Here is a 26,675-nt window from a genome sequence, read left to right as displayed (position 1 = left end):
CATCGTATTTAAAGTAACAATACGATACAATACGATGGGTAACAACCATCCAAACAAGCTGTTAGATTTTCCTTCAATGTCAGTACACAATGAAAACAAATCTGCAATGTTTGTATGAGTGAAATTATCTGTTAAGATACATCCCATACAATCAAACTTGCAAAATCGACACTAAAATAATTTATACTAGTTCAATTTTGGTTTTAATATTAAAATGACCGCTTAGTTGGTTTGATTTTTTGACGCAAAAATCGAGCCAAACCATACCACAAACACCCCAATGTATTGTTTACATAGATTTGTTGCTGGACAACAACCTAGTGTGACTGTACTTGGGATTACAGACTTGTTCACTTGGCTGAGCGATTAGTCTATCTTGTTCATAGACTAATTCGTTTATTGGAGGGATTACATCCATTTGAAAGGAATAGTGCGGACGAAAGCGAAATAACTTTTTAGTTTTACCACCAAAGGATGTGCTGAAGTGGATGGGACTGCTTTTCCCTTAACCAGATGTCTCGAGTTTGAGCCCTGGGTATGGAAAAATCCTTGGTAGGGAGCGCTTACCCCCGAATGGGGCCCTACGCGGCGCGAATCCGGATATAGTCGGGCTCCAATGCGGGTACCGGATACCGGGTGGGAAACCCCAAAAAAAAAAAAAAAACTTTTTAGTTTTGAAGGTGTAAATTCAACAAAATGTCTCAGCATCATAGGTTGAGTTTTCATATTATCCTTGTGAAAAAAATCTTTTTTCTTTCTTTCTTCCCTTTTTAACATGCAAAAGCTATTCTTTATTTGCAATATTTATATTTCACAAAAAGGTGAAATCTTTTAGACAAAAGACAAGCATATATTTGATCAATTTAACGAGGGCATTACCTCGTTCTCTTCTCACTAAGTTTTAGAAGATTCTTATAAATTATAAGAATACACCTTTAATACTATTCATTTCAAAAAGTATTTACATCCTTTTGTACTAAAACTATAGAAACCCTTAAAAAGTTCCTAAAAGGAAATATTCCTACCACCATTAAATATTTATTTTCCTCTTTAATCGTTTCGTATTTGGGTTAAAATTATTTTTCCCTCCAACCCTCAACTTTAAACAACGAACATTCTTCTCCTTCTGTTCTGCATAATATTTATTTTTCGTTGACATTTCCAATATTCCTTTTATGTAATACTTTTCTAATATTGTTATAATATATGAAGTTTTTTACCTAGGTGTTTTACCTAATTAAGTTCAAAATAAATAAAAATATTTATTTTATAAATTTGGTATAAAATTTATCACTATTTTTTATAGTTATTATGTTAATATTACAGTAAGCATTTACTTAAGTTTCACTTTCTCTTATTCTCCCTCGTGTACATAGATTTTTTATTTTTCATTGTAATTAATAAAATATTTATTAAATTATAGTTAAAATTCATTTAAAATATAAATAGAAATTCTTTTAAGAAGTTGTTAGAACATGCGCCTCTATTTTTATTAGTAATATATTTTGTATTACATGCATTATGTATGTATTATAAAGGTCTTACTCTCTTCTGTTCTCAATTTTAAATAGATTTTTTGACTTTGGTTTTCATTAATTAAATTACTTTTTGTTATAGAAGAGTTTTTTCTTCTCATTTGTTTTATTATTCAACGATATTTGAACAATTTAACGAGGGAATTACCTTGTTCTCTTCTCGCTAAGTTTTAGAAGGTTCTTATAAATTATAAGAATTCACCTTTAATACTATTCATTTCAAAAAGTATTTACATCTTTTTGTACTAAAACTATAGAAACCCTTTAGATGTTCCTAAAAGGAATATCTTCCTATTACCACTAAATATTTATTTCTCTTTAATCGTTACATATTTGGGTTAAAAAAATTCCCTACAACCCTCAATTTTAAACAATGGACATTCATCTCCTTTTGTTCTGCATAATATTTATTTTTCGTTGACATTTCCAATATTCCTTTTATGTAACAATTTTCAAATATTGTTATATCATTTATGAAATATTTTACCTAGGTGTTTTATCTAATTAAGTTCATCACAATAATAAAATATTTATTTAATAAATTTATTATAAAATTTATCATTATTTTTTTGTTATTATATTAATATATGTGCAGTAAGGCTGTTTGGTGGGCCGGTCTGGGACCGGGACCGGACCGGGCCTGCGGTCCTAACGGGCTAAACGGTCCCGGCGGGCCGGTCCTGGTGGGCCGGTCCCTGAATGGGTAGGAAGCCCGTGACGGGCCGGTCTCGTACACGAGGCCCACGAGACCGGGACCGCTAAGCCCGGGACCGGCAGGCGGTCCTGGGCCGGTTCAACCGGGCCTAACGGTCCTAACGGGCTCCAACGGCTATTTTTTTTAAAAAAATTTTTTTTTTTTTTAAAAAATAGCCAACGGTCAGATTTTAAAATCTAGCCGTTGGCCTTTAATTTTCAACCGTTTGGAACTTTAAAAAATAGCCATTTGGCCCCCAAACTTTATATAATTACACTTTTCCCAATTCTCAACTATAAATACCCCCTCATTCTTTTATTTTTACTCACCAATTCATCAATCTATCTCAATCTCTCTCAATCTATATCTAATTTCTCTTCTATAATTGCTTATTTTATTATTGCAATTTCGTGAAAAATTGTGAAGTTGGTGAATTGAAGTATTCAAGTCTTCAAGTCTTCAACGATTTTCAATTTTCAAGAAGTTGTTCGGCAATTCGGTAAACTCGTTCCAACTCTTAACTTTTAAGAATATATTTTTGTGTGTTTAGTTTGCATAATTATAATTAATATGGCATTTTCTTTGAAAAAAATGTTTGGTGGTAAGAGAAAAGCAAAAATTGGTGAAAGTAGTCTCAACCTACTACCCTTCCCCCGGGCTCCCCGACCCAGACCTATTACCCGTCCTGATGCTCCTATTATTCTTGATAGTGATAACCCTTGTTTTCAATTTTCCGATAGTGAATTTTGCCATAATGTTGCACAAGGTGAACAATTAAATGAAGAAGTTATGAATGCTCTTTATCCTAATCAAACTATCTTAGAAAATGATGAGGAAAATGAGGATGTAGATGAAACCCAACCGGATTTAATGATTCACCTACTAGTCCTGTTAATAACCAAACTGATGCCCCGCCCGACCCACCTGTACAAACCCCTCTACTTTAATAGACAACTTTCTAAACGCCTAGAAACATCAATAGTTTGGAATTTTTTTACTCAAGTAAGAGAACAAAATAAGGCTAGGTGTAAAACTTGTGGAAATTGCTGGCGCATAAACATCAATAATTTTGATGAGACTTCACATCTAAATGAGCTTCAAGTTTATTTGTCGCAGGGACTTGAAAAGGAGAATCCAGACGGCACCTTTGATCTTTTGGAATGGTGGAAGACAAGGGAAAAACATTTTCCGGTTCTTGCAAGGATGGCTCGGGATATTTTATCTATTCAAGCTTCAACAGTTGCATCAGAGAGCGCTTTCAGTCAGCAAGACTTCAAATAGGTGATCATAGAGCGTCTATGAGGGAGAGCTTGGAAAAATCAGTACTATTCAGAGATTGGATCCGCTCGGAAAGAAGAAACTTTGGACTTGCAGAATCACAACCGGAGATAGACGAAGCTTATGAAGAAATGATAGCAGAACTTGCGGAGGATGCTGCTTCGCCCGGAAGCGGTGATGAACAAGCTTCTTTTCCGTCACCACCAACGGAACCTCCTCCGAACCTTGAAGGATTTATGAGGTTTGTTAGAGATACAATGTAGATTATGGTGTAACTTGTACTTTGGCATATCTTCTTTAGTTTTTTTTCCTTTTAATGGTGGTATTAGTACCTTGTTGTGCTCATTCCATTGGGGGGAAGAAGACTAAGAAAGATATGCCATTTTTGGTAATAAAAATTATAAAACATACCCTTGGCCTTGAATATCTCTTCGCAATATTTTTTTGTCTTTAACTTGCAATTATTTATAAGCTATAATATATATACATAACATACAATATATACTACAACAAATTATATAATGGAATATATATACATAACATACAATATATACTACAAGAAAATATATAAGGGAATATATATACATAACATACAATATATACTACAACAAATTATATAATGAAATATATATACATAACATACAATATATACTACAAGAAAATACATAAGGGAATATATATACATAACGTAACATACAATATATAGTACACTATACTAGTATACTATACTTGTATACTATATATATTATATTTACATGAAGAAATAGTACTATATATACTACAAAACAAGATTTTTCAAAATGAGGGCCCCACCCCCAATGACCACCAACGGTCATATTAATTGCACAAATAGCCGTTTTTTTTTAAAATTTACAAAACTAACCTTCTCTAACACTATAAGTACCCCCCTCCCTCTTCTTCATTTCAATACTCAATACTCATTTCTCAATCTAAATTTCTCTCAATCTCTCAATCTCCAATTTTTAAGACTTCAAGTCTCAATCTCAATTTTCAAGTTAAATCATGTCTCGTTCGGAAAGAGTGCGCTTATTTGTGTCGCAATACTATGAAGTGCTTGAAGAAAATGAAGAAGGCCAAATATTAAAGTGCAAGAACTGTGGAAGAGTCTTAAATTTTCGTTCAGGGTGTACCACAAGCATTTTAAGGAGGCATATAAAGTATTGTGTTGAGGGTATTTATCCGCAAATTCGTCTTTAAGATTTTTCAACAATTTGTGTTATTTTAAAATTATTAGACGTATTTATGCTTCATGTTGTACTTTGTTATTAATTTATTATGCATGCCAATTTAGTTTTACTATTGATTTGTTATTTTACATTTTCGTCAAACACTTTAATAATTAGATTTCTATATTATATATACCACATATATTTATATAGCCATGCATAAGAGCAATTTATATATATACATACACATATGGTTTACAAGAAATTGCCCTAAATAAAAAAAATTAAAAAAAAAAGCCCGGAAATAAAAAAAGCCCGCTAAGCCCACGAGCCCGGCCCATTTAGCCCAGGACCATATGGGCTTAGGCCCGTCACGGGCTGGTCCTACCCGTTGAGCCCACGAAGCCCGGGACTGCGAAGCCCGGGACCGCTAAGCCCAGGCCCGTTTAGCCCGGCCCGTTTAGCCCATTTAGGCCCGGGCCCGGGACCACATACAGCCTTAATGTGCAGTAAGCATTTACTTAAGTTTCACTATCTCTTTGATTCTCTCTTGTGTACTCTGTTTTAAAAGGCAGAATTGGGACTCGCCCGGGACTCGCCTCGGGGCGGAGCACTTGTAAAACGCTCCTAGGCTTATGTGCGGGGCTTAGTTCCGTGAGACTTACGCCTCGCCCATCGGGGCTTACGCCCCGGACACGCCCAACGCCCAGCGTACTGGACTCGGCTAATAGAACTTTATGCAATTGTATGTAACTAACCTTGTAAATCCTCAAATTTTCTTAATAAATCGTTGACTATTCAAAATTATTTTTTTCTTAATCATAAATCATTAAGTTGAGAGTATTTTATGTCATAATTAAAATAAAAAGTATTGCACATTATCCACTAAGAGTGCTATGATAGTTACTTTTAGATAAATCTTTCATTTAAAAAGTATTTATTAATTAACTTTTGTTATGTTTTTATTATATAATAGACCATAATTTTCTTATAATCTTTTTTCTAAATATTATATTTTTCACGTTTACGATATATAATACTTATTAATTTAATAGCTCAGTATTAGCTAGTAACTATTTACAAATAATTAGCTATCATGGTATTGTATGGTGAATTATGTGTCACTTTATTAACCTGTTGAAACTTAAAAATAAAACATCATATTTAAATTGTGAATTATGTTTTTATATAAATTCTCTTTCAAATAGAAAACATATTAAATAAAAGGAGTATTTTAAAAAAAGGTCAAATTATAGTATCGAAATTCCTTCAAGATTCATTACTCCTTAAGAGATACATATAAGATTTCATATCGAATACATTACTTTTGATTTTTGAGTTGCAACGACGTTGTAGCTAATTTACATATTATGATATATGTCATACTTTTCATTATTCATAGTTGAATTATAATTTATAAATATTTTAAATAGATTATTTGTTATAATGTTGTGATTTAAAGGCTAATTTTTAGAATTATTTTTTATTTTATACTATCTTAAAATTCTTGAAGTCAGTAAAATTAAAAGATCCGTGGGACTTACGCCCCATGTCTCTGGGCTTACGCCTCGCCTCGTCAGAGGTAAAACGCCTCGCCTTACGCCCCCGCCTTTTAAAAACATTGCTTGTGTACATAGATTTTTTATTTTTGGTTATCATTAATAAATATTTATTAAATTATAGTTTAAAATTTTTTAAAGTATAAATTGAAATTATTTTAAGAATTTGTTACAACATCCACCTCTATTTTTATTAGTAATATATTTTGTATTACATGCATTGTGTATGTATTATAAAAGTCTCACTTTCTTTTTTTCTCAATTTTTAATAGATTTTTTGGCTTTGGTTTTCATTAATTAAATTACTTATTCAAGCAAATTATGTTTTTTATAGAAGTTTTTTTTCTTCTCATTTGTTTTATTATTCAATGTTATTAACTTAAATGCTAAATTATTATTTTTCACTTTTATCTTTTCAAAAATGAAATTTATGTGTTCAATAGGTAAGTTCACATAGATTAAAAAACAAAAAATATATCATTTATCAAAGTAAAAAGGGAAAATGGAATTTGATAATTTTGAAGATAAAATGAAGGTCGATAATTTAAAGGTTAAAATAGATATTTATAAAACTCAATTAAGATATGAAAAAAAGGATGTCTATTGCTCAAAGTTAGAAGAGAAATTTAATTGGATTTAAATGATTTTTGCGCTTTCATAAAATTGCAGTGTTCAATATCCTGAATTTAATACCACAAGGTTGGAGAAAATATATACTCCCCGGTTCTAAATAGTAGTCGCATAGATTAAAATTTGTTTCAAAATATTTTATATTTAAAAAATAAGAAGTCATTCATTCCGTTCCCTTTAAAAAAATTGTTTCAATTAATTATGTACAACATTTGGAGCTTAGAAGGTACAATACAACAAAGCACTGCAACTCGCTCAGAATCGAAGACGTGGTCCTCTGATTCATTGCAATCAGTTTCCCATCAATTTCGTCTCAGAAGCTTTTTCAATCACATTGGATAAAGGTTAGAGAAAGTTTCAGTTTTACCAAAAATTTGATTTTTATTTCACTTTTCTTAAACCCTAACATTCATATGATTCTACGACCAATTGGAAGGTTAGTGAATCGCTCAGGAAAAGTTTAAGCGGGTCATGTTCTTCTTCGTGTTGTTGATTTTCAGTTGATATAGTTGAATTCATCACCATTGATAATCTATTTCCTGTTTTCTGTTTTGTTTTCGTATTTATGCCTTTTGTTTTCCCCAACTTCTCTTCAGTAAATTAGTTGTTTTTGAGCTTTTAACTCTTTGTAATTTGAGGTATTTTTTTTTAACAAAATAGATTATCATGTTTTCCCAAGTTTCTTTTGATACTTTGGTAATTTCTTATATTTAAGCAGGTGTTTTTAATCTTCTTGCCGTTCCCTGTTCAGCTTTTGTTTATTCCTTTATGTCTTGTTTTGTTTACATTTGTGCATCTGGAGTTCTTGGTTTGGTAGTTCCCTGGCTTAAATATGATCAGTTTGATTGAGAGCTTAAATTTACCACAACCCATTCCGTCAACCAATGCGGAACGTAACCCCACCCCCCCCCCCCCACCCCCCCCCAAAATGTGACATGGGGGCCCCAGCATTGAGAAACACAACATGGATTGATGGGTCTGGCTGTAATACCATATGAAGAAATGGACATTGAGCCTAACTCAACCGCAAAAGCGCTCATGAGGAAAGGGTTGGCCAAGACCATATAAGGAGACTACAACTTAGTCCCTCAACTAATGTCGGACCTAACATAAGGTTGGGGCTCAAGTCATCAAGGGAATCCAAAGTGGGAAATGACCATTGTTAGGCTCTTGGGTAGGGGGTTTTGGGGTGGGATTTAACCATTAAGAAAAAAGAAGTTTGTCCTGCCTCCAGGAGTGAGGGTTATGCTGGTAAAGCTCATTGAGGAGTTTTGTTTCTCAAGTCTCGAATATGGACAGCTGAAATACTGCAGCCATAGTGAATTACATTGTCGAAGCAACATTTTCTGGACATCCGGTTAAAAAATTTTAGCTTATGACTTGTTTAACTGTCAATTCCATTCGCTTCTCTACTTTTCTTTTTCTCTCTGTAATTACTGTTTAGATTGAGATTGCAAGAAAGCTCGGATTCTTATAATTAATTAGCAAGTGGTAGGTATCAGATTTCCTTTGATGGACATGATGCTTTCTTTACTGGTTTTGTAAATTCGCCAACAGCATGTTTTGTTTCTGGCTGAGCTGCTTGCAAACTGATCCTTTGAGTGAAATGACTCCACTAAAGAAAACTTTATGACATATTGCAGTTTGTTCTTACCATTTTACTCCACGTCATGTGATATCTATTTTAAATTCAAAATGTTCTGGCTTTAGCATAGCTAAAAAGGATTCTCTTATTTTGTATGCTATTAAGACAAACTTTTGTTAAAAGTAGAACTCATTTGTTTATTGTGGTATTAGGATTAAAATAAAATCATTGTTGCTAGTGGGTGCTAGACTGGGGGTTCAACCTGGTTGCTGAACTTTGTGAATGTAAATAAGATTCAGGTCAACATTCATTGATTGTTAAAGTTTCTTCATGACTGAAACTTTTGCATATTTTTATATTGTTCAGTGCAGACCTATCAACAAAAAAGGAATTTTTAGTACTGAGTTGACATTTTTCCTCTCCAGCTATTGTTGGAGAAGATTGATTTCTCATGGATATAGTCCTTGAGGAACACATGATTAAGTAAAAACAACTGAAATGTTGTCCAAAAGATGGTTGATCATGGAGTTGTCGTGCAAAGTAGTCTTCAAGTGATTGGTGATATGGTTGATGCCGTAGACAACACATGTCACAATAGGGATGGTGGAGTTGCCACTTCTCCTAAGAGAAGCATTACCGGAGTAGAAGGAAATGCAGATTTGGAGCCACGTGATGGGATTGAATTTGAGTCCCACGAGGCTGGGTATGCATTCTACCAAGAATATGCCAAGTCCATGGGATTCACTACCTCGATTAAGAACAGCCGTCGCTCAAAGAAATCAAAAGAATTCATTGATGCTAAATTTGCATGTTCTAGATATGGTGCGACTCCGGAATCAGATGCTGGCACTAGTAGACGTCCTAGCGTCAAAAAAACCGATTGCAAAGCAAGCATGCATGTTAAGAGAAAGCGAGATGGAAAATGGTATATCCATGAGTTTATAAAGGATCATAATCATGAGCTTTTACCAGCCTTGGCTTATCATTTCCGTATTCACAGGAATGTTAAACTTGCTGAGAAAAATAACATTGATATTCTTCATGCTGTTAGTGAACGAACAAGAAAGATGTATGTTGAGATGTCTAGACAATGTGGTGGAAGTCAAGAAGTTGGCCTACTAACTAACGATTTGAATTACCAGTTAGATAGAGGCAGGTGCTTGTCATTAGAAGAGGGAGATGCGCAAGTTATGCTTGAGTATTTCATGCATATCCAGAGAGAGAACCCATACTTCTTTTATGCGATTGATCTCAATGAAGATCAACGCTTAAGGAACTTGTTCTGGATTGATGCCAAAAGTAGGAAAGACTATGTCAGCTTTAGTGATGTGGTTTTCTTTGATACCAGCTATACGAAGAGCAATGAGAAGATGCCGTTTGTTCTTTTTGTTGGGGTAAACCATCATTGTCAACCTATGTTGCTTGGATGTGCACTTGTAGCAGATGAGACCAAACCAACATTTGTGTGGTTGATGAAGACGTGGCTTAGGGCAGTAAGTGGGCAGGCTCCGAAGGTGATGATCACTGATCAAGATAAGTCACTCAAAGCAGCTATTGAAGAAGTTTTCCCGTGTTCACGTCATTGCTTTGCGCTTTGGCATGTGCTTGAACGAATTCCGGATATTCTTGCTCATGTCGTAAAGCAGCATGAGAATTTCATGGAAAAATTCAGCAAATGTATATTTAAGTCAGTAACTGATGAACAATTTGATTTAAGATGGTGGAAGATGGTCAGCAGATTTGAACTGCAAGAGAATGAATGGATTCATACCCTGTATGAGGAGCGCAGAAAGTGGGTTCCAGCTTACATGAGAGGCAGTTTTTTTGCTGGAATGTCAACAGCTCAACGATCAGAGAGTATAAGCTCCTTCTTTGACAAGTACATTCATAAGAAAATTAGTCTCAAAGAGTTTATGAGACAATATGGAATGATTCTGCAAAATAGATATGAAGAGGAAGCAGTAGCAGACTTTGAGATATTGCAGAAACATCCTGCTTTAAAATCACCTTCACCTTGGGAAAAGCAGATGTCAACAATTTATACACATGCTATATTTAGGAAATTTCAAGTTGAAGTGTTGGGTGTAGTTGGGTGCCATCCAAAGAAGGAAGCTGAAAATGGGGAAAATGTAACCTTTAGAGTTAATGACTGCGAGAAAAATGAAAATTTTATGGTCACGTGGAATGAGGCAAAATCAGATGTTTCTTGTTCGTGCCTTCTATTTGAATACAAAGGTTTCCTTTGTAGGCATGCAATGAATGTTCTTCAGATCTGTGGTCTTCCAAGCATCCCATCTCAATATATTTTGAAGAGGTGGACCAAAGATGCAAAGAATAGACAGTTGTTGCTTGAGGGAACCGAAAGAATAACCAGGGTGCAAAGATACAACGATCTATGTAGAAGGGCAATTGAACTGGGTGAGGAGGGTTCCTTATCTGAGGAGAGTTACGGTATTGCCTTCCGTGTCCTAGATGAAGCTCTAAAGGACTGTGTAAATGTTAACAATAGAAGTTCTACATTAACAGAATGTAGCAGCAGTGCTATTGGACTTCGTGATCTTGAACAAGATACTCAAGGGATTCATGCTACCAAAACAAGTAGGAAGAAAAATACAAACAAGAAACGGAAGGTTGGTTCTAGGATCATTCATTGTTTTTATCATAACTTGTTATAATAATTTGGCTCCACTGATATGACCACATTAAAATAATGGTGTCTCAGGTGCACACTGAACCAGAAGCTGCAATAGTTGAAGCTCAAGATAGCTTGCAGCAGATGGTTTGTTTCTTAGCAATTTAGTCATCGTTTATTGCATGTTTACAAGTTCATATTAAGGAATCCCTTAGCATGATAAGAAATGCTTTCAGTGTGTGAGAACTCCTCTTTCTATTAGCTGTGAAGTAGTTTAAGCCTTTTCAAAAATGTTAGCACTTGCCACAGGCCCTTTTTTTCTGGAGTAATAATATTTTCGCTCGTGTGCGACTTTGGTGATATACTAACTTAAATTGCTGGTTATAGGATAATCTTAGTGTGGGTGGAATGACATTGAATGGCTATTATGGCACACAGCAGAATGTGCAGGGACTGGTAGGTTACAATATTTCCCTATATCACATTCGTGACTGTTGCTTTATTCTTGCAAAAATGGAATGAGTCAGTACAAGTAAAATTTGGCGATTTCTACTGTTATGATCTCTAATTCGTGTTCACTGGTAGATACAGTTGAATTTGATGGAACCTCCCCATGATGGCTATTATGTTAACCAACAGAATATGCAGGGACTGGTATGTGATATTGGTCTATTGAATTGGATTTTCTTACAAGATTCAGATCCATGTAAACGAGATATATTTTAATCATGCTGCAGGGACAACTCAATACAATTGCACCTGGCCATGATGGGTTTTTCGGGTCTCAACAAAGCATTCCTGGACTAGTATGTTATGCTACTACTTAACATTCTTGGCTTTATACTACGATTCAGAGAATGGAATTTATGAAATGTTTCTTCCATTCGTTTAGGGGCATCTGGATTTTAGGCAGCCGAGTTTCACATATGGTCTGCAGGTTTGTCCTTTATCCTCCAGTTTTGCATTTTTGTAATTTACAGGATGCGAATAACTTCCGGCATCTTATGTCACTTCAGGATGAGCCTAGTCTAAGAGCTTCTCAACTGCATGGTAACAGTGCTAGACATGCATGAGGATGATCGTTTCTGTTGGTCATGCATTTTCTTTTGAGGAAAACCCTCATCAGATTTTTGATAGAAGTATTCACCTGTGTATGAGTTGATCCAAAGGCTGACGGAGCACTGAGTTCAAATTTTGATGTCATGCCTTGGTAGATAATGGCGTGTTCAGGTTACTGTCTTTCGGAACCCTTTTTGTTTCTCACAGGATCAGAATTTCAGATTGGTTTACAAACCAAATGTAGATATCTTAGGTAAATCTCAGAGGTAATGATTTAGATTTTTTTGAATGTTAATGAAAGTTCAAAATTTTCATGAACCTTGGCTCCCTTTCCGGCACTTCTTTTTTCCCATTGTTGCTGATTTCTGATCATTCATGGAGGATGCGGTATCACTTATCATCTTTCAGGTTTCAGGGACTCTATCCAACTTTGAACTATTAGCCAGGGATTTTAACTTCTATAAAGCGAGAGTGTAGAAATTTTTACACTGTCAGATCTTTTAAAAAAGAAAGTAATTACACGCAGACCATTACATTTAATATTAATTTATTACTGCTCATAAAGATTGGTAAGGGTGTCTTTGTTAACATCTGACTATTTGTTGAAGAAAATTAGCAAGTATATATGGAGTTTTTGTCGAAGTTTCCGGGTATCTGTGACCCCTCTGCCTACAATGTAGATCCGCTTTTGATTACACGTAATTTTCCATAATAATTGGGATTACTAACATGAAAATAAGGCAAGTTAAATTGCACCATTCAATTTTCATTTTGTTTGAGCTGGTCCAAAGTGTTCCAAAAGGCACTTGATAAATTTTCATACCCACAGATGCCACTATACATCTAAGAAAAGCTTTTCTCTTTCATCCATACCTTCAACTGGTTAGGGGACTATCCAAGATTTAAGTTTATGGGTTCTGAATTCTAAGACAAAACAACAATTGAGTTCGAGAGAGAATATTTATACATATTAAGTGAACTGTTTAATACAAATATAGGGTCTAACTCAAAGCTACTGGGTTTTACCGAATCCTTAGGTGTCATTTGGAAATTCGAGATGATCTTCACGCCGTGTATCTCACAACACAGCTTTGACTCTCTTAGGTTTTCTGGCCTGGCAGCTTCAGCTCCATAGCCATGCAGCACGGCATAGATACTTTGTTGGTGTATATTCGACTAAAAAGATGGGTCATCTTGCATTTCAAGGTGCCAAAACCCACTCCAGCTGATACAAATAATTATTTAGTCTAGTACCAGTTTTTCAAATTTTCAAGGTAAACAATCTTTGCTGATAAAGGGTACTTGGAATATCAAACCTAAAACTCAGCAACAAAACAAAAATAAGGATACAATTCATGTGGCTCATCACTTCCCAGTTAATGATAGGACATCGATAACAGATACAGTTCAACTACTATGCCAGCATAAAACTATGCAGTTTACCAACATTGTGGACTTGAGTGAATAACAATTAATCTATTGACTGCATCTTAAAGATACAAAGACGACCAATAATCCGTTCACTGTGGCCAAAATTACACGTTTATAAAATAGACAAGCAAGTAACTATATTAACGCAAACATCATCTTCTAATTCTCGTGATTAAGGCTACAAATTGAGGGATGGATCATTCGCTATCTCGGATGAAAATCACATATCATCACTTAATTAGTCCTTTTTTTCCTGCCCATTCCCTGTAGGCTGATTCACATTCTTTTCCTTTGCTGGTGCAACCTTGGCAGCTGTAGAGCGTTCGGACTTGGAGAAATTGATCAAAATTTGCATAAGAACTGTAACAACAGCCATGAGAGCAGCTGAAATTGCAACACCCTTCCATGACGACAATAAGGCAGTTGCTTGTAAAAATTTTATGGTTCCTAAGATAAGAATGCATGCCCAAGATGCAACAACCTGATATTCAGGAGAGAAAAGAGTTATTTGATATACAAATAGAACCAAAATATACAAAAATTCGCCAGCAATATTAGAAAGTGTTGTACCACAAGAGATTTCACTGGGCGGCCAATGTCTTGCAGCAGTTCTTCCCCGAAAGTGTCTTCAGCAATATGCTTATCCAATAACTTGTCCTGGTGGAAGAGCAGGTCGCCAGACAACACCAAAAATATGAGAGACTCATCTATAGGAGATTGAATGCTTTTCACAGACATCACAAATAAGCACGAGAGAGGATTGTTTCCACAGTTAATTTTCTGGTAAGGAGATTTAACAAGAAGAAAGGACAACCTTGGCCACAAAGATATCTCTGCACCATTGGGCAATGGCCTCATCATTTTCAGGCATATCCTTCATCTCATGCCGCTTGAGGTGCACATGCACCTGCACAATAGCAAATATATAGCTAAACACTAGACAAAGAAAACTCTCTTGGTACATACATTTTAATCCCAGCAAATTTAAGTACTATAAGACAAGTTATATTTTTAGCCACAAAGATACAAGGCTTTATTCTGTGGACTCCATTAACATCCATGAAAGAGGATATGCACAATTCCAATTTCTTTTGATTTTAAATTTCTAAATTGTGGCATAATACGTTCAACGTAGTTTAATATTGTTTCGTTATTGCAACATTTTTCCAGACCGGAGCACTGATGATTGACCAAATACATGTAAGTTTAGCTTTATGATTTCTCAGAGGGTATCACATTCTAGAATCTATTTATCCCAGATATGCAAGGGAAGATAAATCTCAAGAGATCCCCATGGACAAATCTATTCACCAGTTGGAATGACGTACACAGAATTATGTATGAACAGTGAAAAAATCTAGTTTGCTTATTTACACTAGGGCTGTCATGTTCTTTGCTTTAACATATGCTTTGTCATTCCTCTTATAATCTCTAAACTTCGCTTTTCTCATGCTTTCCTATGTTTAGCAACTCTCTTTCTTTTTCTTTTTTTTCTTCTCCTCTTTTAAACCAATTTCTTTTTATAATTTCCCAAGCTTTCCCTCCCATCCCATTGGCATCCGTAGGAACTCCCACATCACACCAGTGGTGACAATCACAAGCAAGAACTCGACAACTAGAAGTTTCCTAGAACTTTTTTCCAGTATTCTGATGCCATAAATGACTGGAAATACTTAAACAGAATACCAAAGTTCCAACTTAATGGATAGTTTTATTTACCACAGAAGGCTGCCCCTTGAAGAGTCTCAGCATTGTAGGTGCAGGTGAACTTTTGGGGATGCAAATTGTTGCATCATAAATAGCTGGAACAAATGAGCGCATATGACTTACTGCAGTAACGAAACCCTGAAATCAACAAAAAATGAATACAGAATGCTTCAGGAAACACTAAAGATAGCAATGCAATGAAAGAACCACGTTAAAGTAGAATAGAATCCATTATAAACTTCAGAAAAATTCGTTTGGACGCCTTAATGGGTGGTGTATTGCATCAGACGCAACCTTGGACATGTACAATACGTGAATCCGAAAGCATCAGCCTGCTTATTTAGATTGCCACAATTTCTTTTCTTATAGAAACGGTAAGTGCATTATTAATATAGCACCAAAGAGGTGTTGTCAAAAATATTTACAATGTATTTAGATTGCAATGGTTTCAATATATGGCACCCCTTTCTCTCTCTTTCATTTTGTTATTCTCTTTTTCAAGACACTAACTATTCCAATTGCGAGCCGCGTCTTTGATATCTAGAAGGTTTTCATATGTTTTACACACTGCAGAAGAAACTATAGCCCCCAACTAATTTAGGGTAAGGAAGTTCCTCATGGCCAACTTAGCTTCTCCTTGTGAGGGAGATGATTGTTTGACAGTATTCTTCTTGGATCTTCAAAAAACAATAATCACCCTTCCCAGTAGAGGCAAAAACTGACGTTAGATAATTTCTCTCCATCTGTCTAAGCTTAGGTGGATAGCGTTACTTGGTATCGGTAGCATGTACCAAGTGGTGCACGCAAACAGGCCCAAACACCACCATAATTTCAAAAAAAAAAAAAAAGAAGAGAAGATATTGATCACCCAAATTTTGAAACCCCAAAAAAAGCAAAAGAGCATATTGGGGGAAAAAGAACAAGGATAGAATCAAAATTTGATTGTCCCAACAAAAATAACGTTTAGCAAGGCGCTTTGGTCAACGAATACGGAGAGACAGATCTATCATCATATTGACAATTCAAAAGAAACAATCAGCAAACTCTACCTCTAGAAATATTATCTACGTGGAGAAAGAAGGAAATACTGATGCCCACCTTAGTGCGAGGAATCAATACATTCCTTGGAACAGGTAACCCAGCTGAAGTAGCATATTCTTGAGCAGCCAAAAGCTTTGCTTGTGTAAAGCGGGTGCCTTCAACAAAAAGTGCCAGCCAGAAAGGCAAAGGATAATCACTTAGCCGTTGAAGACCTGACTGCAGATCGGACACCCAATGTATAAAATCACAGTTAGGGTAATTTGGAATAATAAAAGCAGACACCAAAACACACATCAATGAGCCAAAGGAAACAGAAAGTATATCCAAATATGTATTATGCATCAAATAAAAGCATATAGACAACTCTATCTTTGATTTGCTTCCTTGTGGCCACATCGCTTTTAAAGAATTAGGACACCCAAATTTATATTTAAATGTGTCAGCAAGTGATCTGGCTTAACCATACCTTCAATGTTCTTTCATCCTTGGCCCAGCTTCTTTCAAGGAAAAGATACTCAGAGAACCACATGGACCAACCAATTACCTGCAGAATCCACAATATTACTGATCATACTCTGGAAATCAACTGCAAGGACATAAACCAAGAGAGAGACATATACAATAAGCATATACTCCCTCTTGCCATTTTATTAATGGTTTTTTGACTAGATACGGAACTTAAAATGTTAACTTGACTTACGTAATTTATTAGTAGTAGTGGAACAAAATATTAAAGTATTTATTTTTGATAGAGAAACATCGTATCAAAGTTTAAAAATTAACTAGTTATCTGAATTTGAAGTCTTGTAACTTTGTAAAAGTTGTATGACATAATGTTATTAGTGAAATAACATATAACATTTTCTGATTGTCAAACCAGATAGGATGTCACATAAATTGGGTTTGGAGGAAGCAATTTCAAAGAAATTCAAGCAAAAAAGATTACAGGTCTACCAGCCTTCACCAACAAAAAAACTGAGCCGAATTCCAGGCATCATCATGACTTTCTACCACGGTGTTCAAATAAATGAAGATAACAGCCTCTTTCTCTCGAGGTTGAAACTAATACTACAGCGGAGAATAAACATCCTTTTTCTTGTAAGTAGAATAAACATCTAATTTATCATCAATTCCTTTGTCAATGAACTTCACGAGCTGTGGAAACCAGAAAAATATAACCAACACCATCTTGGATGAGAGCTCCATACATGCTACAAGCAATTGGTGGGCAATGGATAAAAACAAGATTCAGTCTTAAAAAGATGCAAAATCTTCATCATATTTCTTCAACTACTTACTGGAAGGAGTTTTGATGATTTCTTCATTACAGCTAATGAGCTACCAAGGCAACCAGATCGCTGCAATTGAAAGATCCAAGAATTGATAAGCAGAGGTCAAATGAAAAACAGCTATGACTTAAATATGAAAAGACCATATTTTTATCATGTATCAGAGCATCTTTCAAAATTAATTAACTTCCGCAGTAAGATTAAACTTCCTCCAGAATTACTTGTTTCCAAGCAATTCATAGTTAACATGCATAAATGCAAATAGGGGTGACAAGCACACATTTATATATTACATCGCCTAGCTAAAGGATATATTGAACACATAGGTATCCAATCCCCGCGGAATGTGGTCCAAACTTTGAAAATAGAGGACAAATAAAATGGAACTTGAATTGGTTGTAGAAGATATACAAGATATTTCCTTATATAAGAGTTTAGACAACCTGAAATAAGTTTAAGTATAGACATATAAAGTAAGAAAAGTTATTAAAAAGGAAAATTACCTACATGTGGAGATTCCTAATTATATCAGATTGAGAAGAATTATTCATGCTACTAACCTAAACATGTTGAATGAATCTAGAACATTCTAATGTATCCCAATTAACTTTATTGACTGTCAATACAAACCTGAGCTAAGATCCAACCTACAAGCCAATCTATGTCACTTCTGTGATTTGCAATGACAAGAGCATGTTCTTTACCTGAAAAGATCAATGTTTACCAACAATAACAATCACGTGAAAGCAAATGACAAAATATTATCATAAGATCTGCAGCATAAAAATGGAAATAAATTTAACTTACCCATTAAATTAAATTCTTTTGGGTCCATATATACTTTAATCTGCAACCAGAAAACCTCATCAATGAAAAAAGATGCATAAAAAGAAAAACCAATTGAAAAACAAGTCAAAAATAATAACTTAATCATGTCTCTCTTAGCTCAAATGAAGTTGAGGTATTTTATTTTCCCAAGACACCAACACAACATTTTAAAAGAAATAAAGGATAAAAATGCAATCAGCATATGGCCCCCAATAAAATAGAAGAATAAGAAACTCAAATAAGAAGAGGCACGAGGGAAGGAAACCTCGTTGCAATTACAAAAGTATGACTTGGAATATTTCAAAGAAGTTGAAGTGTGATGTCTATAAATAAAATGATGAATAAATACAGATCACATGGTATTAAACATTCAAGAACAAATCCTATATTGAAAGCTTTTGAAACATTACGATGTCAGCTTAGCTTCTAACCACGAAAACTCCAAAACTTTGCATATTGGTCTCTCTAAACTTTCATTTGGATCACAAAGCTAACTGAAATCACTATAGACTGTGTAGAGAGTGATTGAAAGAAACACCCATGCTATTACAAGCAAAAAGAAAATGTTAAAGTAATACCATAACATCTTAGTTCATATTGACAGAAAATGAGGCTGTGATCCAAAATGAGGCTGAAAGACATGTTCTCAGATGCATAGGACAATTAGACCATTTTGATAATAAAGTATAAGGCAATTGGATATACCCTTCCTTGCAAAGAAATATATGAGATCACTGCATTTGCGCATATAGTACTTTGTAAATAAATAACAAAGCTTAAAAGACAGCATGCAACAGATAAAACTGCAAGCATACCACCAAAAAGGACTCATTTCTAGCTAATTGCTATCAGTGCCAACTGTAATGCAGGTTGCAATCCTAATAACTCAAGACCAACTACAGAGTAAATAATGTCGTAAAATTTATACTCAAGCAAGAATCAAACATTTAGGCTGACCATCACACTCTCATTAGTGATTTTTAGGAATCATGAGGATTCTCATCAATTTGTTTCTTTCAATTCTCATCCCAGCTTATAGTGGTCTCAGTTTGCAGTACGCAATTTCTTATTCCTTGAGACGTCAAATAGAAGTCCTAATGTAGTGGGATTATATCAAAAGAGAATATAGCTTGTTCCTCTTCTATTCTTCCATGTCTTATTCTTTTATTACTCCCACCTTTCCAATATATGCAGACATAGTTTGACTCGAAACATCTTTTAAGAAAGAAATGAAGACTTCTGAAACTTGTGGTCTTAAACATGTCTTCTCGTTAACGATAAATGGGAAGTACAAAGTTAAATTGCCTCAAAATATAGAAATAGTGTCACATAAGCTGGAATGCAGGGAGTTACTTTTTTCGATTTTTCTTTTTTGGTGGAGGAGAGGGGATGTGACAATAGGCATCATAAGCTAAGCTGAACACATACACCAGTGCAACAAAACTCAGCTTGCTTCCAAACAATGGAAGAGCTACCCTTTATTCTACAAAAGTTCATACATATATTGACATATATCATAGGTGCATTACCTTTACACCAGCCCACCAATCAACAATCCACACGAGTTCCAGCCATAAGAGCTCTGCAAAGATTCTATTAAGCCTCCTGTATGTGCTCTTCGAAATTGGCCGTATAAGGACAAAGCAAGTAGCCTGTGATTCAATCAACAAACACAAATCAATCCATTAGCTTCACTAATTTTAGACAAAGCATGTACCAGAAAAAGCAGAAAATCACACATGTAATTCATTTTTTAACATTGAACTCAACAATACAAAACCCCCCAAAAGATTAAAAAATTAAAATCTCATTCAAGGAGAGAGAAAACCCAGTGACCTAATAGCCTACATAGCATTCCCAAATAATAAAATTAATTGCTTAACTAGATCACAACATAGTAAAATGAAAAGTTGCTTGTACCCCCAAATCCAAACAAATCAAATCCATAAAGAAAAAGAAAAGACACAAAAATTAATATATCTTTTTTAAGAAAATACCCAAATCGTGGGAATCAAGAATTTTACCTGAATAAGATTGATAACAAGACCAGAAATGAAGAAGAGAACACCCAATGGAACGATAACAGCTGCTGCTGCAATCGCCATAACCACTAACACTTCCCAAAAGAGCAACCCCACAAGAAAATAGTTAAATTAATTTATAGATGCAAATCTTTTTCAGCTACAAAAGAAAGATCGGGAATTGATTGAAGAAAAGAGAGAGAGAGAGAGAGAGATAGTGAAGAGTGAAATGGGAAAATTGGGTTCAATAAATAGCTGCTAAATTTTTTGTCATTTTTTCACACATACCCAGAAAACAAAAATTAAAGATTTTTACAGATAGGATTTTGGTGTGTATTTATGTGGGAGTGTAGGTTATGGGGAGAGTGTCAGGAGCGGCACTGCATCTGCTGCTTCTGCTATTTGCTGCTTCAGCTTCTCTATCTACCTGTATTTGCAACCCCCGCTTTAAACGCCGTTTCCCATTTCAAGGTGTTTTCGTGTACGCCTTAAAGAAAGACGATTAATTTTTATGCACCATTTTCCCTTTTTTTTCTTTTGGTTTCTTCTTTTTATTCTTCTATTTTCTTGTTTCTCTTTTATTTTATTTGTTTAGTTTAAAGGATGTATTTATATAGCTAGTTAGATTGTTTTAATAGGTACATCAAAGGGGTTATTAGGGTACTGAGGCCTCATTTATTTATTTTTAAGATTACGACGTCTGAATCTGAATATACATTTGAATATTAAGATGTGTATTAAGATCTAAATACTAAATCATTAAGACTGTTTGATTTTTAATATATGAATGTATAAAATTTATCTTTATTTGAAAATTAATAAACATAAAATTCAAACGAAATACTAATTAATCAAATATTTTATCAATAAAATATAGAGTTTTTTAAAATATGATAGTTGTTGGTGGTGATGGCTAACGGGTGAATGCCGACTAGAGGCGGTGGTTGGTGGTAGTTTTGGTTGATGGTGATGGTTCAAGGTAGTAGCTAGTGATGATTGGTAGTGGTGGCTATTATAATTGAAGATGGTGGTGGTAATTGTGATTGTTCAAGGTAGTAGCTAGTGATAATTGGTAGTGGTGGCGATTATGATTGAGGATGGTGGTGGTAATTGTGGTTGAGGAAGGTGGCGGTTGGTGGTGGTATGTTATAATGATGGGCAATGCCGGCTGTGATTGTTGATGGTGATGGGGTGGTTAGTTGTGGTAGTTAAGGTGGCTGGGTATTGATTGTGATTGAGAATGATGTGGTGGGAGTGGTGGAAATGGTGGGTGGTGATAGTCGATAATGGTGGTGGCTATGATTGAAGATGATGGTGGTGGTGGTGGTGGCGTGATGGTAGTTAATAATGGTAGGTGGTGGCAGCACTTAATACTGAATATGTATGATAGTATCTTAATGAAATTAAGTCTATGTTATAGATCTTAATCATACAGACCTATTCAAACCCATTAGGTGGTTGTGAAGTAAAAAAACAAACACACTTAATGATTAAGATCTGAATAATTAAGATTCAGACTTTAAAAATACATACACTTAATATCTGAGATCTGAATGATTAAGATTCAGATCTCCATTAAGTGCAAACAAATGAGACCTGAGCCAAAGTATGAAGGCTATTACTATTACATTTCAAAACACGTTTAGGAAAAATAGTTCCCAGGATGTCCGTCCAAAAAGATTCAGTTACAAACACTGGAGGAACTAAGAGCATGGCCAATCTTCCAAAAACTTCCTTCTTGGCTCCTTCTTTTGACAAAAGATCAGCTACTCTATTCTGCTCCTTGTAGTTGTGTCTGATCATTGTCTTGTCTAGTTTTTTGGATCAGCAACCCACACTCAAAGATAATAGGATCATAAATGTCATTGCCTAATTTTAGCCTTCTTTTAACCTTAGTTGTGTCAATGGTAATTTCCAGTGGAGTGAGATTTTTGTCATCAGCAAGTTGCAGACCTTGTAGTAGAACTGTTAGTTCAGAATGAGTATTAGAAGTGTATGAGAGGCTGCCTAGAAATTCTATTACCCAGTTACCATTGGAGTTTCTGAAGGCACCACCAGTGCGTTCTTTCCCTGAGTTCCCTAGAGCTCCACCATCAGTGTTTAGCTTATAGTAACCCCTTTTTGAGGCTCCCATTTAGCAATACTAGTAAGCTTACTGCCAATTACCTCCATATTAATAAAATGTGAAACTTAGTGGCTTTGTTGGTAGCTAATGTAGGATCTTTTTTCTTTGTTAAAAAGATTGTGTTTTCTAGTCAGTCATATATGTCAGAAGCAGAATGGAAGAAGAATCTCCCAGGATAAGTTATTGGTGAAGGGCTTCTTCCTTAAATTGTTCCATGTATGTGGCCAAGCTTGGCTAGTGAAGATGAGATCATTTTGGTAGTATCCGTAGGTGCAACGGAGGCTAAGGCTATGGCAGAATAATTTTTTATTTGGACAATCAAAGAAGATATAGGTAATAGTTTCAATATTGTTGGAGCAGAAGCCATAGATGGGGTCACTATTGATACCAATTTTCTGGAGAAAAGCACATGCCGGGAGTCTTTCATGATGGAGGAGCCAAAAGAAGGTCTTGATCTTGTTAGGCACTTTAAGGTTCTAGATCCAGCTAAAGTTTTTGGTGGAGCTAGCTGTAGTAGAGAGGATTTTGGAGTCAAGTAAATGGTAGGCTAACATAGCTGAAAACGCCATTATTGGTAAGACCCCATATCATTTTATCTTCATTACTGCTGGCACTGGGAATGAAGGTGAACTTGAGAGTGTTGATGAGATTGTCCGGAAGAGTGACAAACAAATAAGAAGTGTTCCAATTACTATTGTTGTAAACGCTTGCAACCTTTATGGACTAATCAGTGGAGCGAGGGGCCCCTCAATCATGCATCTAACAGAATTCTTGTCAGGGATCCAAACATTATTAAGGAAATTGACTCTAGCACCTTTGTGGACTACCTATTTTACTTTATCTTTACAAGTGTTCCAGCCTTGGAGAATACATTCCCAAATGGGGAACTTGGCTTTCTTGGGTATTTGAGTCAAATTGGAGTGTTTGGATATCAGGACTCTAGCCTAGAGGGAGGTAGGTTTATGGAAATTCCTCCAGGCTAGCCCGTCATGCAAAGCTTTGTTCTTACACTCAACTTTTTGGATCCCAAGGCGCCTATTACTTTTGGATTTTGTGACAGTCTCCCAACCTACTAGGTACATTTTTTTTAACAGGGTAGTGCCCCAGATGAAGTTCTTTTGAATTCTATTAATAAGCTTAGTAGTATGATATGGCAGTTTACTGAATTGCATGACATGGATAGGAATACTACTAAGATAGGCTTTGGCTAGAGTAGTTCTACCTGTCATGTTCATGTAAGTTGTCTTCCAGCTAGCTAACTTTGAATGCATGTTGTCTATTATGAATTGGAAGCCTCTATTATCAGGCTTTTTATGGAAAATTAAAAGGCCCAAGTATTTGCCAAAGTAATTGCTAGGTTGAATGGAGAGATTGACTGAGTGAACTATAACCTGATCGAGTTTGCAGTTGAAAAAAAAAAGATGACTCTAGACTTTACTAAATTTATTTTCTAACCAGAGGCTTCATTGAAGGAGTTAAGAGTATGGATTATGGTGCTACAAATTTTTAGTATTAGCTCTGGCAAAAAGATTTAAGTCATCAACAAAGAAAAGATGAGAAATCTTAGGACCGACTTTGTTGATGCTAATTGAAAACCATTCATTAGCATCAACAACTCATTCAATAAGCCTAGATAGCTTTTCCATGCAAAGGATAAAGAGATAGGGAGAGATGGAGTCTCCTTATCTAATACCCCAAGTAAGCATGAATGAATTAGTTTGTCCTCCGTTAATTAGTACGGAGAAGGAAGATGAGCTGACACAAGAGAGAATGAACTTGATGAGGATAGTGGAAACATTGAAAGCATGAAGGGTGTCTCTGATGAAAGAGCACTCTAGCCTGTCAAAAACTTTTTCCAGGTCAATTTCAGGATCGTGTTGACATTTTTGCATTTTATCTTTCTGAACTGGGTATTGTATTGTTGGAAAATGATAGCATTGTTAGAAGTTCTTATATTGGACAGAAAACTGGCTTGATTGGAACTAATGATATCAGAAAGATAAGGCTTGATCTTGTTATAAACAATCATAGTCATTGTTTTGTAAAATTGTGTTGAAAAGCCTAATAGGTCCAAAGTTTTTTAGCATACTAGCATTTGGGCACTTAGGTATGAGGCACAAAAGTGTGTCATTCATAGTGGGGTACATGGTTTAAGAGTCAAATGAGTTCTTACAGAACTCAATGACAGCCTTTTCCACTATAGCCAGTATTTATGATAAAAGAAAGGGTGTAAACCATCAGGAACTTTAAAGGGTTTAAAAGAGAAGAGTTTATTTGACCTTACTATCTCTAAGGGGGAGGCCATGTTATCCCTTTGGAGGTTGGGGAGAATGTGTTCCTGTTTGAGGATTTGGAGGTCAGGAGAGGGGATTGTGTATAGGAAGAGGTGTAAAGGCAATTGAAGTAATTTAAGATGGAGTCTTGCTGGCGATGTTGCCAATTCCCAGCTTCATCTCTAAGAGAGAGGATTTTGTTCCTCCTTCTTCTGTTAAGGGTGAAAGTATAGAAAAACCTAGTACTGGTATCCCCATTAGCTAGCTAGCTAATTCTAGACTTTGAATTATCTTCCTTATTCTTTAGACTAGAGTTTAGATTTAAGAGTAAATAATTATGCTGGTAGTGGAGGAATTTCTAGATGCCAGCTATTCTAGCCATAAGCCTATTCTTCTTGTGGAAAAATGTTGCCACATGTGTTCTTGTTCTATTGAATGGAACCAATTTTGAATTGATGAGTGGATTGGATGAGGGTGTTATTGGGAGAGAAGGAATCCTGGACTTGGGTGGGAAAAAAGAGATGACTACATGATAAGTGTGGATTTTGACTAGTTATTAGCACCTTTTTGCTTTTGTTTTAGTACGAAAGTATTGATTTATGTTCCTGAAACTAATGAAAGTGTGCAAATTACAAGAATATTGGAGGTTTAAGCTCCCATGATGAAATCCAACTCAAAAATAAGTGTTCCGACTCGCAAGGCAAGAAGAGGCGCAAAACTTAAGAAGCGCGGTCCGCAGAAGAAAGTGCGGACCACAGAATTCCATTTGCGGCCGCATATTATGTGAAGGAGCCCAGCAGAGTTTTAGCCAATGTGCGGTCGCACATGAATTGTGCGGCCGCAGAACAAGGTTTGCACTGACAAATGATTCAAAGTTCAGAGAGTGTGCAACTGACCAGGACCCGAACCTTGCCTAAAGTGCGGACCGCACAATAAATGTGTGGTCGCAGAAGGTGCTTTGCAGCTGAAAACCAGAATTGTGTGGCCGTAGAATCTAAGAACCTGCTAGCTGAAGAAATCTGTGAATCGCACATGGAATTTTTGGGCCACTATAAATAGACGAGATTCACATTTTTTGGTCAAGTTTCAAAGTTTGAGCTACTGTAGCCGATATATTTTTTTCATTTTAGGAAGTTTGTGACTATTTTAGGATTTAAATATCATATTTTATCATTTTGATCTTAGATTATGAATCTAATTAGTATTTCTTCATTTTTCACTATGAGTAGCTAGATTCTTACTAGGGCTGTGATCCAACCCTAGTGTGTATACCTTATGGATGCATAATTTAATGCTTGTTTATGATTGGGTGTTGACTATTTAGCCTATTTTATGCTTTAAATTTAAAATTAATGGTTGCAAACATTGATTCATGCCTTTTTGACTTAGTCTTTACTTGAGAAAGAGGGACCTAGTCTAGGATAACTTGGCTAACAAGGAATTGGGCTAATTAAGAGTTTGATTAGTCTAATTAAAGGGTTCAAAGATATTGAGAACCTGACTTGAGCTCATATCAACTATTTAGTTTGATGCCCATTTGGGCTTGAGAAAGCCAAATTGGGCAAAATTACTCTATGACTGAGAGGTATTGAGTGGATAACGTAGAGTTGAGAGCTATAATACATCCCAATCAACAAAACAAGTATTAACGTATTTAACACATTACGCGAACACCTAGGTTAAGGTCACATCCCTAGGATTTTTAACTATTTGGAAAAATACCAAAAACAATCATTCGCTTTTTAGTTTCTTCTCTTAGCTTATAATTGTTAGAATAAAAGTAGAATTAGAAACCAAAACC

At 35.4% G+C, this 26,675-nt stretch overlaps 2 protein-coding genes across 6 annotated transcripts; one reads left to right on the top strand and one right to left on the bottom strand.

Moving 5' to 3' along the window:
* Window positions 1–7,048: 7,048 nt before the first annotated feature.
* Window positions 7,049–12,477, top strand: LOC109207661 (protein FAR-RED IMPAIRED RESPONSE 1). Of its 5 annotated transcripts, none has more exons than XM_019370625.1 (8): window positions 7,049–7,227; window positions 8,894–11,098; window positions 11,191–11,247; window positions 11,488–11,556; window positions 11,686–11,754; window positions 11,838–11,906; window positions 11,993–12,037; window positions 12,117–12,477. In XM_019370625.1, exons 2-8 carry the CDS (start codon window positions 8,981–8,983, stop codon window positions 12,171–12,173), a joined length of 2,484 nt encoding a protein of 827 aa, XP_019226170.1. In that variant the 5' UTR covers window positions 7,049–7,227; window positions 8,894–8,980; the 3' UTR covers window positions 12,174–12,477. The 5 variants fall into 5 exon arrangements, with proteins under 5 accessions (XP_019226170.1, XP_019226171.1, XP_019226168.1 ...); XM_019370626.1 differs by having other exon boundaries at window positions 8,835–11,098; window positions 11,692–11,754; XM_019370623.1 differs by having other exon boundaries at window positions 8,835–11,098.
* A 994-nt stretch (window positions 12,478–13,471) lies between these two features.
* Window positions 13,472–20,962, bottom strand: LOC109207660 (1-acyl-sn-glycerol-3-phosphate acyltransferase 2). Its single transcript, XM_019370622.1, has 11 exons — window positions 20,480–20,962; window positions 19,985–20,107; window positions 18,435–18,474; window positions 18,258–18,331; window positions 17,637–17,696; window positions 16,805–16,882; window positions 16,396–16,554; window positions 15,310–15,435; window positions 14,405–14,497; window positions 14,161–14,247; window positions 13,472–14,071 (listed from the first exon to the last, which is right to left on the bottom strand). The coding sequence occupies exons 1-11, from the start codon at window positions 20,558–20,560 to the stop codon at window positions 13,829–13,831; spliced, it is 1,164 nt and encodes a 387-aa protein (XP_019226167.1). The 5' UTR covers window positions 20,561–20,962; the 3' UTR covers window positions 13,472–13,828.
* Window positions 20,963–26,675: the final 5,713 nt, after the last annotated feature.

The sequence above is a fragment of the Nicotiana attenuata genome, unplaced genomic scaffold, assembly GCF_001879085.1.
Source record: "Nicotiana attenuata strain UT unplaced genomic scaffold, NIATTr2, whole genome shotgun sequence".
Lineage (NCBI taxonomy): Eukaryota > Viridiplantae > Streptophyta > Magnoliopsida > Solanales > Solanaceae > Nicotiana > Nicotiana attenuata.
Note: the sequence above shows the minus strand (reverse complement) of the source record. Positions and strands in the feature narration are given on the sequence as shown.

Coding starts and splice junctions, on each gene's coding strand:
- LOC109207661 (XM_019370625.1), top strand. CDS start 8,981: ATGGTTGATCATGGAGTTGTCGTGCAAAGTAGTCTTCAAGTGATTGGT. Junction 11,248..11,487: donor AAGATAGCTTGCAGCAGATG/GTTTGTTTCTTA, acceptor TGCTGGTTATAG/GATAATCTTAGTGTGGGTGG. Junction 11,755..11,837: donor AACAGAATATGCAGGGACTG/GTATGTGATATT, acceptor ATCATGCTGCAG/GGACAACTCAATACAATTGC.
- LOC109207660 (XM_019370622.1), bottom strand. CDS start 20,560: ATGGCGATTGCAGCAGCAGCTGTTATCGTTCCATTGGGTGTTCTCTTC. Junction 18,332..18,434: donor AAAAGAATTTAATTTAATGG/GTAAGTTAAATT, acceptor TGATCTTTTCAG/GTAAAGAACATGCTCTTGTC. Junction 16,883..17,636: donor AATCATCAAAACTCCTTCCA/GTAAGTAGTTGA, acceptor TGGATTCTGCAG/GTAATTGGTTGGTCCATGTG.